General features: G+C 41.7%; 1 protein-coding gene and 1 long non-coding RNA gene across 16 annotated transcripts in view; one reads left to right on the top strand and one right to left on the bottom strand.

The window, feature by feature from the left end:
* The window catches only part of LOC147374656 (uncharacterized), a 39606-nt gene extending 36137 nt beyond the window's left edge, over positions 1–3469 (bottom strand). For both annotated transcript variants that reach the window (XR_015163003.1, XR_015163004.1), the window contains exons 1-2: positions 3333–3469; positions 684–762 (exon numbers count right to left, since the gene is read on the bottom strand). This is a non-coding gene — a long non-coding RNA (uncharacterized LOC147374656). The remainder of the gene's footprint in view (positions 1–683; positions 763–3332) is intronic.
* Positions 3357–12950, top strand: part of CASD1 (CAS1 domain sialic acid O acetyltransferase 1) — a 54509-nt gene continuing 44915 nt past the window's right edge. For 12 of the 14 annotated variants that reach the window (XM_086397850.1, XM_086397848.1, XM_086397858.1 and 9 more), the window contains exons 1-3: positions 3924–4485; positions 12190–12286; positions 12816–12936. In XM_086397850.1, coding sequence (XP_086253976.1) covers positions 3924–4485; positions 12190–12286; positions 12816–12936 — 780 coding nt within the window. Of the gene's footprint in view, positions 3605–3923; positions 4486–12189; positions 12287–12815; positions 12937–12950 lie in introns of those variants that run through there. The other 2 variants (XM_086397857.1, XM_086397856.1) reach the window with 1 other exon arrangement.

Genomic DNA, 12950 nt, shown 5'->3' with positions numbered 1-12950 from the left:
TAAGGAAGATGCTTTAAATAGGAAGTAATTGAGATTACACGCTGGGTAAACAGCGAAGAGGGAGCAGTTTATAGGTAAAATTAAAGAAGGGAAACTTATGATACCAAGATTCTCAAATGAAATTTTACTGATACAGTCAAGGACAAAGAAGAAAGAAGAGAAAAAAATTTGGGAAAAGAAGAGAAAGAATTTCTCAAGTCAAAATGGAAGTATAGTTAATTACACTGTATTGCATATTTGCAAGCTGCTAAAAGAGTAGATCTTAAAAGTTCTAATCATAAGAAAAAAAATCCTGTAACCATGTCCGTATGTTGTTGTTGTTTAGTTACTCAGTCACGTCCAACTCTTCTGTGACCCCATGAACTGCAACCTGCCAGGCTCTTCTGCTGGGATTTTCTGGGCAAGAATACTGAAGTGGGTTGCCATTTCCTTCTCCAGAGAACCTTCCCAACCCAGGTATAGAACTCACATCTCCACGTCTCTTATATTGCAGGCAGATTCTTTATGTATGCATGCATGGTGACAAATGTTAACCAGTTATGATTTTGCACTATATACAAATATCAAATCACATTGTATCCTAGAAACTAATACAATGCCAAATGTTAATTATACCCAAATTTTAAAATCCCAACAAAATGGACACAGTAGAGCAGGAACAGTTTATATCAAAATATTCTCACCTCAGAACTGTGCTTCTCCTATGGTGCTGGTCCTTTTCGAACCTTTTTCCTCTCTTCTTTATCCTCATGACCTCCTGCGCTACAACAGGAAATAGATATTTGGTTAAAAAGGAAAAAAAAAAAATAGAAGGGCAGAAGTAAAGTGTGGTCAGTATTTTTCATTTTGTCTCCTATTAGATCGTTTCTTTTTTTTTTTTTTATAATATTAGCATTGAGATAATCTGCTGAGCATTAGTTAACATTCTGGCAAATAAACGTGGAGCCACTAACTAGTTTTTAGCATTTTATATTTAAGAAATTTCAGTCTGGTTAGAGGAATGGCAGGAAGCTGTAAGATTGAATTTTTGAGCCAGACATGAGGGAGAAAAGTTTAAAGCATAAAAAGTTCCAGCAAGATATCATGCCTTAAGCAAGGCAACAACAAGGGAATGGAGAGGAGGCAACATATTTGAGTTATTTAGAAGAGAGAATGGGAGTAGAGCAAGTGAAGACTGAAAAGTCAACACTATTCTTCCTAGAGCTTGTCAGAGAAGGAACTAGATGGAGAGTTAAACACAAAGAAACACAGTCCACGGATGGGCTTCACTAACAAAATAAAGTTATTAGTAGAAGGGAAATGTCCAGGAGAGACGAAGAGTTTAAAGAAGACACAGAAAGAGAATGACTGACATAGGGATAACTGATGGGGTCATCAACACTCCCAAGAAAGGGGGACAGGAAGAGATTCAGAGCAGAGAAGGATTAGCTTTAAACTGGAGGGAAAGCTATTCAAATGACCCCACACTTATGGCAGAAAGTAAAGAACTAAAGAGCCTCTTGATGAAAGTGAGAGTGGAAAAGTTGGCTTAAAGCTCAACATTCAGAAAACTAAGATCATGGCATCTGGTCCCATCAGTTCATAGCAAATAGATGGGGAAACAATGGAAACTTTGTGAGAGACTTTATTTTTGGGGGACTCCAAAATCACTGCAGATGGTGATTGCAGCCATGAAATTAAAAGACGCTTGCTCCTTGAAAGGAAAGTTATGAGCAACCTACACAGAGTATTAAAAAGCAGAGACGTTACTTTGCCGACAAAGTCCCGTCTAGTCAAAGCTATGGTTTTTCAGAGTCATGTATGGATGTGAGAGCTGGACTGTAAAGAAAGTGAAAGTGAAGTCGCTCAGTCGTGTCTGACTCTTTGCAACCCCGTGGACTGTAGCCCACCAGGCTCTTCATGCCATTTCCTTCTCCAGGGCATCTTCCTGACCCAGGGATCGAACCCAGGTCTCCTGCATTGCAGGCAGACACTTTAACCTCTGAACCACCAGGGAAGCCTACTATAAAGAAAGCTGAGCGCCAAAGAATAGATGCTTTTGAACTGGGGTGTGGAGAAGACTCTCGAGAGTCCCTTGGACTGCAAGGAGATCCAACCAGTCCATCCTAAAGGAAATCATTCCTTAATATTCATTGGAAGGACTGATGTTGAAGCTGAAACTCCAATACTTAGGCCACCTGATGCGAAGAACTGACTCATTAGAAAAGACCCTGATGCTGGGAAAGATTGAATGTGGGAGAAGGGGATGACAGAGGATGAGATGGTTGGATGGCATCACTGACTCGATGGACAGGAGTTTGAGTAAGCTCCGGGAGTTGGTGATGGACAGGGAGGCCTGGCGTGCTGCAGTCCATGGGGTCACAAAGAGTTGGACACAACTGAGTGGCTTAACTGAACTGGAGGGAAGGAAGGGGGGGCACAAGCTATTCACAACATTTCAGAAAGCCTTCTGGAAATTGCAATTCAATAAAATGTCAAGTTTCTTTACTTTTGGCAAGCATTAAATCAACCCTGCAGGCTAACACTGGTTATCACGTGTTGATCAGAAATTCTAATTTGCTGTTGATGACATCATAGAAATTTCCAAGATGTGATTTGGTAGACTGTTAGCAGAGTTATTTATCTGTTTTTTTTTTTGTTTTTTTGGGTTTTTTTTGCAATATCTGATTTAATTCTCCCAGCATGTGATCAACCTTGGATCAGAAGAACGACAGCCAAAATTAAGCAACCATTTCCAGGGAACAGTGCCTAGTGTTTGTACACTTATTTAGCTTTGCTGCTTATTAGCATTACATCCATGACAGTGATGTATGTGATTTCATTTAAGTGTCAAAAATCTTTCAAGATATGGGGTCCATAGATAAAAATATAATAAAAAGACTCCTTGGATGAAAAGAATTGGGATGACAAGATCTCTACAGTCCCATCATATTGAACATTCTATCACTTTAAGAGGGACCTATAAGTACAAGTTCAGGAATGGCTAAACGGGAAAGTTGCAAAGAAAGCCTGAAAACACCCTAACTAATCAGGAACTCACTCCAGCAGAAAAGGAAGCAAATGTAAATAACCATTACCACATGGAAGGCAGCACAGGGGAACCCAGAAAACTAACGGAATAAATAAAATGGGGGACTAAGGAGGGTTTAACAAAGGCAAAAGAGTGCTCCCTTTTTTGATAACCACATTAACCAACTTCAGGAGCATGAATGATGGTCCCGAGAACACATTTTGACGTCTGGCCCAACCACCTAGCCAACGCTCGAGTAAACACAAAAAAAGTGGAGTTCTTTTCTCACTAACACCTACGTCAAGCGAGGCTCGTTTTGTACCTTCTACTCTGTTCATTCCAGAAGGGAGCGAATTCCAGTGTTCTTGCCTGGTGAATCCCATGGACAGAGGAAGCTGGTGGGCTATAAGTCCATGGGGTCTCAACGAGTCGGACTTGACTGAAGAGACTGAGCAAGGAAGCACTCTGTACTTTTGATATACTTTCGCTCACTGGAACTGGGTAAACCCAGGGCTTCCCCACCCTGCCCCCAAGTTTTCAAGAGAAATGGGCTTCCGAGCAGTGAGTTAAGAGTTAAGTCTGGTCATCATACAGGTGGGTTGGTGCTAAGGCTGTCCGCAGTGTCTTCACCTGGCTTGCGTCAGGGGGGCATCCAGACTGACCAGAGAGCCTGACGATAAGCCCCGGTGACTTTCGGGTGGCCTTCGCACCCTGCTAGGCAGGTTTAGGGAGTAGAAAGCTCGTTAAAGGGTGTGTTGCGGAAGGAAGGAGGGGAACGGTGTGTGCTTTTCTTCCGGAACTGTACTTCTATTGCCCCAACCTGGGCTCAGGTTGCCGCCAGTAAGCTAATTAAAAGCCCAGGAGTCGCGTTCGGGCCAGGGTTGGAAGCCTGGTCCCCTCTCCTCACATCCCCATGTCTCTGCCGCCACCGCCGCCGCCTGCCGCAGGTGACCCGGTGACCCCTGAGGACAGTCTGGGGTCCGTGACCCCGGAGGACTGGGCAACCGGACCCCCCTTGCAAGCGCAGCCTCTCTTAAGACAGGAGGCTAAACGGGAGGAGGAGGAAGGGGAGGAGACAGGCGTCCAGGGCGCCTGGGGGAAAGGCACGGCGGAACAGCGGCGGCGGGGCTGGGGGGAGGCCGCCGAGGCGGCCGCGGCCGAGGAAGGGCAGGTGGACGCCGGGGGCGCCGCGGGGTCAGCCTCCCCGGCGGGAGCCGCGGGTGGCGGCCGCGAGGGCTGGCGGCGGCTCCTCGCCTGGCTGCGGCGGCGGCAGCCCCAGTGCTGCCCCTGTGCGGCGCCCCTTCCCCGCTCCGCCGCGCACTGTTGTCATGGAGGAACCAAGATGGCGGCTCTGGCCTACAACCTGGGCAAGCGGGAGATCAACCACTACTTCAGCGTGAGGAGCGCCAAGGTATTGGCGCTGGTGGCCGTACTGCTGCTCGCGGTGTGCCACCTCGCCTCCCGCCGCTACCGAGGTGAGCGGGCCCTCCCCCTGCCCGGGCCGGCCGGGGCGGGAGGAGGCGACGCGGAGGCTGGAGGCCGCCCCCCTCGCCCGACACACGCCCACGCTCACGCGGCCGCCCGCCGGCGCGCCCAGCGGGCGGGGCAGGCGGTACCCCCACGTGCCCCCAGGTGGCCCGGGCGGCGGGCCAGGCGCCCCCGACCGACCGAGTGGACCCCAGTTCAGGCGGCCACGGGTCGAGGGCCCGTGGTCCTGGGCACCGCCCCCCCACCCCGAGCCGCCACTGCTGGAGTCGGGGGCGCCCGCCCGGCCGGGCCCAGCGGGTAGCGGGGGTCCCGGCTTCTCCGCGGGCTGGCCCGGGGGAGACGGGGCAGGCCCGGGGCTCGCGTGCAGGAGGCGAGCAGGCGGCCCTCTGGGGGCCAGCCCAGGGCGCCTGAAGGCCAAGGCCGCCCGGCACAGGGGCACCTCGTCTCCAAGTGGGGTCGCCCAATTCTGCGCCTTAGGTGCCCGGCTTTTTAGCCTTTGTTTTATCCCGTTTCTGCCCCTGGAACAGCGGGGCCAAGCTGTTGGACAGCGGCAGGGGCCGCCCCATTTTCTCTTGCGGCCGAGTTGACAGCTGGCAGAAGATGCTCTTGGCCAAATGGAGGAGGTGTCACCCAGGCTTTGTGATTCAGAAACGTTTAAAGGGGTCTGGTTGCACACTTTTTACAAAGTGAAGCTGCTGCCAATATTAGAAAAGAACTTATGGGTTGACAGGAGTTGAGGTGGGCAATGAAAACAAGTTGGAAGCAGTCTGAGAGGAGGCCTTTGCTGTGGGTTTTGAAATTGGTGCAAAGAGCAAGGAAATATGACCTCATTATTTCAGAACTTGTTATTTTTCAGTAATCAAGGGATATTTACTTGTCCTTCTTGATTGATTTTTTTTTTCCCCTTGATTTTCTCTGTAAGAATGTCACTAGGATAGAGTCTGACAGGCTGAGGGAAATTAACAAAGATAGGATCTCTTGTTTGTGGTTCTTGTAGTTTTGAAGCCATTATCGGGACAGCTCTTGGTGATTGTGACATAACTGGTCAAGAGGTAATGTGTAATAGGTGCACATTTAAGGTGTTTACCTTTTAGCGTCACACATACTTTGGCAAAATATCCAGTAAAGGGGGCACTGGAATCTGAACTCGCTTCTCATTTTAGGAAATCTTTAAAAGTAAAGGATGTTTTGATCAGTTGTGCCCCTTTGTTTTCTCCAATGCTTGAGAGTTAAAAATCTTATACTCTAGTGCTGTACTGGATGAATAGCCCTTTATATAAATACACGAAATCGATTGAAAAAGGTAAATCGCTTATACCCTCTGGGCCTTTCTCCTCCAGGTTCCCATAGATCCAATTCACGTGACCTGGCAAGACTTTGGTTCATTTGCTGTAAGAGAAGTCCAACACTTTCATATACAAAATAAAGCCAACGATTTGATGCATTCATTTATTGTCATTTTAAAGAAGATTTTCTGACCACTGACATTTTATGCTATTTTGTTATAAGATGATAGTAATCTAACTCAATTTTATGTGTGTGATAGTGGAGATAACTTTTATAACTGTGTTCTATGGTCCTCCTATAAGTTAAACATCTAGTCCCCCCCACCTCCCTTTTTTAATTGTGCTTTTGTCTTTTGATAATCATGGATCCTAATTGCTATATTTACATTATAAATTTAATCCTTTCAAGATCTGTCCTCCGCAGGGAAAATAGAATGTCAGATGGAACCTTGTGAGTCAGTGTAGCAATCTGGGATTGTTTATAAAGCCTCCTCCAGAAGCTCATCAGCAGCTTCTGTAGGTGCTTCCGTGTCTTGAGTGTGAAGCAGTACACCTGGTGTGTGTACATGCCCACGTGGAATGTCAGGAACTTGAGACGGGGTGTGTGGTGGGGGGCAGGTGATATGATCTTACCAGGAACTTTTTTTAGCCAGCCTCATGCTTTAGCAGTGTGAAACAGTCAGATGCAATGCTTTTCACACAAGGATAATCAAACACTTGAATCACAGCATCATAAATCTTTAGAATTCAAAAGGACTTTATGTTACATATAGAGGTTTAGGCTGTGTATGAAAATCTCCAGTGCGTGAGTATGGGTTTGCCTCAGGCCAGGAGAGGGAATGCAGTTGAAATACACAGATTCAGTATCTCTTGTTTTACAAACTAAAGAAAGTAAAAAATTGCACACTACAGAAAGCAAAGCTTGGCAAAACTACATGCTATCATTGAGCACCTATCATATGCCAGGTGCTGTTCTACTAAGGGTTTTAAATCTTAACTCATTTTGTCTTTACAACCAGCCTATGGGTAGATACAATTACTAGATTTCAAACTTCCCACTTCCTGCTTCCACCATTTTTAATATCTGTAATCAAGATGAGTTTTTAAAACTTTGATTGCATGTCAAAGTTTAATTGATAACATTTTTCCTACTGTTATATAAAATAATGGTGTATTTTATAATCAGTGGTCTTAGATTCAGAGAATTGCAGTATTATTTACATTTTAAAGATGAGACATGAGAGGTTAAGTTGCCTAAAGACACACAATTTATCTGACTGAGCTAGGATTTAAAACCCAGTTAGTCCTGTCTCATACTATTATGTTATATTCTGCCTTTCTGGAGCCTCTTAGACAGTAGTAAAGTATAAAAGGAGTGAGAAAGTGTTTTCCGTCAGAACATGGGTTATCATTTAGAAATACTAATTCAACCTCACAGTGCCAGCCAAGAATTGTCTTATTCATTTTCCAATAAATGGTGATTTTCTAGAAGTTACATGTCTAAAACTTCAAAATCTGACCTGTTTACTTGTTCCTTCAAATCCTGGTTCAGATGTCACCAGCGTAGAAGTAGAAATTAGGAATTCAGTGTTTCTACAGTAAATAGTATAGACTTACCATCTTGTATTATAATAATTTGTATCTGACTTTCCCACACAAACTTTGAGCTTCCAAGGGTGGTATTTTATTCATCCTTAAATCATCAGAGCTTAACACATAGTAGGAACTCTGTAACAATTATTGGATAAACAGATTTTTGAAGTCCTTATTTCCTTCTCTTTGCCTCCCTGCATTTGCTTCTTTTGGTTTTAATTGAATTTCATGTTCTAAGAGCATGTTCTGATCTTAACTTTAGAAAGTAGTGTTTTGTGTTTTTTTTCATTATTATTTCACATTAAAATGACATTTTAAAATGTAGTTATTCTTTTAGTTACATTTTTTGTAAATTTTACCATTATGGAATCACAAGATATTAATATTATGATTACAGACTAAAGACACCATTTCTAGGATAAGAAGCCAGTATCAGTAGCCTTAAGAATAGTTCCAATCTGGTTAAATTTAGATTTTCTAATTGATAAAGTTAACTTGCTTCAAATGTCTTAGTTTTGTTGAATTCTAATTCCTTTCTGTCATAGGCATATTTAATGCAAATATGAAATAATACTGCATGGTTTGGAATATGAGTTCAAAGCTTCAGAAATTAAAACAAGAAGCAGCGTTAGGTCTCTCAGGCTTTCCCTTCTTTGGCTGCTAGAAAAATCCTGATCTACATGACACCGCTTGTAAAGAGGCACTCCTAGCTTATCTAAAGAAAATTGTAAATGGTGATTTTTCAACACAGACAAGTATAACTTGCTAAGCTTGGGGGAAAATAAAATATTCTGCAGATCACATTGTAAACTTTATGGTCTGGTATTTTCATGGTTGATAGTAAGAAACACAGCTTTGTCAAGATGATTCAGTCTAAAGGTGCAGTGTGCCAGAGGTATTCTATTCAATGAAAAATATAAGCCTCAGTTTATTTAGCAGGTCAGGTGTTTTCTTTAGTTGTTTTGTTTTTCAGGGTTTTTTTTAACTTGTTTACTTACTTTGTCTGCTCTTAGTATCTTTCTGTTATAGAAAAATCATGCATAAAAACCTGAGACTTTAGATTGACAAACCAGAATGCTTATGCTTAAGATAACAGAATGAAGGGAAAACAGCCATTCATCTAGATAATCTTTGTATTAGAGATAGCTGAAGTAGATAATTCTATCCCATTAGTTGCTTTTTTTTTTTCTTTTTTTAAATTCTGTTCCTAACTTGATTTATCTGAGCACTTGGTAACTTTCATCTCACTGGTTGTATTAAGGTAGCTGTCAAAATTATATGAAGCAATTGAAAATAATGACTGCAGTATTTTGTTTTCTTTTGTTTGGGGTTCTTCTGGGTAAATTTTGAAAGGAAAATAATGTGCCAGCGTATGTTAACATGTAGCTGCTGCTGCTGCTAAGTCGCTTCAGTCGTGTCCGACTCTGTGCAACCCCATAGACGGCAGCCCACCGCATACATAATATAAATGTGTCACATTAATTGAACATTTAGATTTACATTTAGTGATTTGATTTTAAAACTGTTTCCTTCCCAGGAAAAGAACTAGTTTTAGAGTATAGAATTTTGTAGAGCTTTTTTTTTTTTAGGACTAATTTATTTTTAATTAGGTATTATAGTATTTACTAGCGCTACTATTTTTATTATTTTGCTGACAAATATGTAAAAGTCTGTGTCCTCCTAACCTTTTCAGTTATCTACTTAGCCATTCTTTTACTTTCCTAACAGTTCTTCATACTACATTCTCTCTACTAAAATAGCTGGTGTAGTTTCTGTGTTTTGAGTAGACCTTAACTGGCTTCCATGGTGGCTCAGACGGTAAAGAATCCACCTGCAATTCGGGAGACCTGGGTTTGATCCCTGAGTCAGGAAGATCCCCTAGAGAAGGGAATGGCTACCCACTCCAATATTCTGGCCTGGAAAAGTCCATGGACAGAGGAGCCTGGCAGACCTCAGTCCATGGGGTCCCGAAGAGTCGGACACGACTGAGCAATTTTCACTTTAACTGATAAGATACAGAGACTGTTTCAGATACAATTTTTTTTTTTAATTTTAATTTGCATCATATAATATATTATGAAGAGTCACCATTAACTAGCATTTATTCAACTACCTTAATATGGTAGTTGAATATTTTTCCCAGAAAGACCAGCTAGTTTTTTTTTTTTTTTTGAACCAGCTAGTTTTTAAAATGCAGTGTTCATAATGTCTTTTGGCTAGTGACAACTTTAAAATCTGTGTTGGTATGAGGTTTTTCTAATGTGGGGTCTTGAGATTAGAGCTTTTGTTTTCTACCAGCTGAACTACTGAAAAATAATGTCTGAGTAGTAATATTGAAGAGGGAAAGAAGAATTTGGCGTTTTAACACACATTTTCTGGTGGAGAAAATTGGTTCTTTTAAGACGCTGGTGTGGCACTTCCATCTCCACAAAATCACCTGTAGAGATGGTTAGGCAAACAGCATCATCTCGCACACTGAAGATTGACCCAGCTTCTACTAAGAAACGGAAGTCAAGTAACAGCAACAACAAGAAGGGATGAAGAAAGGAAAACTTTACAGGATGCCAGTTGTTTAAAACTTCTTATATAACTTTTTAATAAAATAAATGTGTTACTAACTTTGTGCTTGGTTTAATGGATGTATTTGAAGAGGTAGAAGTGCTGTAAATATGGAATTTTCATCCTAATTTTAAACATTTACTGGATTTTTAATAGGATTTTACTATATGGCCATTATTAAAAAATGCAGCAGCAGTGCTGATTTTAGGAAATAATTGTGTGTTTCTATAGTCCTTTCTTTACTCCTCCGTGATTGTTTATGTAACTTAATTTTGTTTTTTAGAACTAGCATTAGTTTTTGATAATTGAAAAGAATTAAGAACTGATAATTTATAGTTTCCTTAGAGAGATGTTATTAAAAAATCTTTAAAATACAGAAAAAACTGCTTAGGCTACATCTGTAATTACAAAAATATAATACCTTTCCTTATCCAGTTTTCACCAACAGAACAGTGTACTATTTTCACTTTGCTCGATATTCTGTTTTAGAATTTATGACACTGTGGTATCAACATTTTCATTGTTCATGCTTAGTTGCCTTGTGTTTGTATCACCTTTTATCTGTGTGTTGTCCAGATAAATGGATGACTGGATGGAAAAAAGAGATGTTTTCTACTTAAAGTATCTTTGGCTCTTTCCTATCTCCACCATTTGGTTCTGTAGTATTCTTTTTTACCAGATTCTCCATCCTGACCTTAACTATTTGTAAAACAAATAGAGATTGCTATTGACTGTTAAAGAATTGGAGATCAAATTTAGAAGCACATTAACTGTAACCCTACAGTTAATGTACACATCTCATTTCTCCCTCGTCCTTTTGACATATTTGAGCTTTTCTAATGCCTCCAACCCCCCTTTTAACCACATACATTGGTCATGTGCATTAAGCTAATGTACAGTAAAATGGCCAAAAGAAGTAGGGTAACCATCTGTCCCAGTCTACACAGGAGTGGGGGGGTTGCTTATATGGGATTTTCTGTTTGAAACTTCTCCCAACCACAGTGGGAGGAGTTTGCTGTCATCCTGATGGTGGAGGCAAGAGACAATCGAGAGAAGTAGAGGATGGATATTAATAATAGCATTTATTACTGGTAATTGATCATGTGTATCTTCAGCCATCTTTTGACTAACAGTGTTTCAAGTCTTTGTGAGATTGTAGAAGTATGACATTTTATTATGCATTTTAAGAAGTTTTTAATAAGTCTTTCTCTGTTTGCACATTTACGGAGTAGGGATATAGCCCTCTTCCTTCCAGAGAAGTTGTGAAAATTAGGGCGTAGATTTATAAAATACTTCAACATGTACCAGGTTTCTGATGTACTAATGCACGAAGTACTGTAATAGTTGAATATAAAGTCATTTCCAAAGTCTTCTCTTTTATCCCTTAAACTTTTGTTTTCCAACTAGAAGTAGAAGTTATCAGATCAGAGATCAGTCACTCAGTCGTGTCCGACTCTTTGCGACCCCATGAATCGCAGCACGCCAGGCCTCCCTGTCCATCACCAACTCCCGGAGTTCACTCAGACTCACATCCATCGAGTCAGTGATGCCATCCAGCCATCTCATCCTCTGTCGTCCCCTTCTCCTCCTGCCCCCAATCCCTCCCAGCATCACAGTCTTTTCCAATGAGTCAACTCTTGGCATGAGGTGGCCAAAGTACTGGAGTTTCAGCTTTAGCATCATTCCTTCCAAAGAAATCCCAGGGCTGATCTCCTTCAGAATGGACTGGTTGGATCTCCTTGCAGTCCAAGGGACTCTCAAGAGTCTTCTCCAACACCACAGTTCAAAAGCATCAGTTCTTCGGCGCTCAGCCTTCTTCACAGTCCAACTCTCACATCCATACACGACCACAGGGAAAACCATAGCCTTGACTAGATGAACCTTTGTTGGCAAAGTAATGTCTCTGCTTTTGAACATGCTATCTAGGTTGGTTATAAACAGATATAAAGGCTATTTTGAGGCAAGATGTCCCTGGAGGGGAAACTTGCAGTAGAAGGAACTGCCAAAGCATTAACGTAGCACTGGGGATGAAGAATACTCTAGGTGAATTATCTGTCCTAGTGTCTCTCATTGTCTTCAATATTAATATATTAATAGTTGCTGTGCTTCTCATGGATGAGTCGTATGTACCTAGAAGGTACAGTGAAGTGTGGAAAACTCTGTACTCTCTCATCTCCAAAGGTAAAATGGGATAGACAACCAACGTAAAAATATAACTATTGTTAGCAACATTATTGTGTTTAATTATTACAGGCAATGACTCATGTGAATACCTTCTCTCAAGTGGCAGATTTCTTGGAGAGAAAGTTTGGCAGCCTCACAGCTGTATGATGCATAAGTACAAAATCAGGTAAAGTTTATTCATCTATTTATTTATTTTTTCTTCTTGTCTAAGATGGGTCTTAGTATCTGGTAGAGAAGTGTTAATAGAGCAAAGAAAGTGGCAGATGGTACTTCTCCGTGTGACGGTAGAGAAGTGCTGACAGGGCAGGAGTGGGGGTGAGTCCAAGGGAGTATTCTCTAAAGCATTAGGGAGAGCTTTGGACCAATCTGCCTTATCTCAGGTGAGAGACAACCAGGGGCCAAGGGCAATAGCCTGTGAAGGAAGGACTTTTGCTTTGGGACTTGGATAGCTACCTCGTGCAGTTTTTCTGAGAGAGTGGGTATTAAGCACTTACTGTGGTTCGAGTACATATGAAACACTTAATCGAATTAATCAATCATACACGAACTGGTAGGTTAAACAAACCTGGCCACCTGTTTCTAAAACGACAACATAACTATATAATAATCCTTACTACTTCTTCACAAATCATGTGCTTTGAAGATGCCTGGGCTAATTTTCTGTATTCTAATTGATGTTTCCTTGTTGATTTCAGTGAAGCAAAGAACTGCCTCGTAGATAAACATATTGCATTTATTGGAGATTCCAGAATTCGTCAGTTATTTTATTCTTTTGTGAAAATAATTAATCCTCAATTCAAAGAAGAAGGAAATAAGGTAAAATCCTGTCT

Source organism: Bos grunniens, chromosome 4 (genome assembly GCF_055505025.1).
Source record: "Bos grunniens cultivar Pamir isolate PY7600 chromosome 4, Bosgru_T2T1.0, whole genome shotgun sequence".
NCBI classification, from domain to species: domain Eukaryota; kingdom Metazoa; phylum Chordata; class Mammalia; order Artiodactyla; family Bovidae; genus Bos; species Bos grunniens.
The sequence above is the reverse complement of the archived record's forward strand: the minus strand, read 5'-3'. Positions and strand labels throughout refer to the sequence as shown.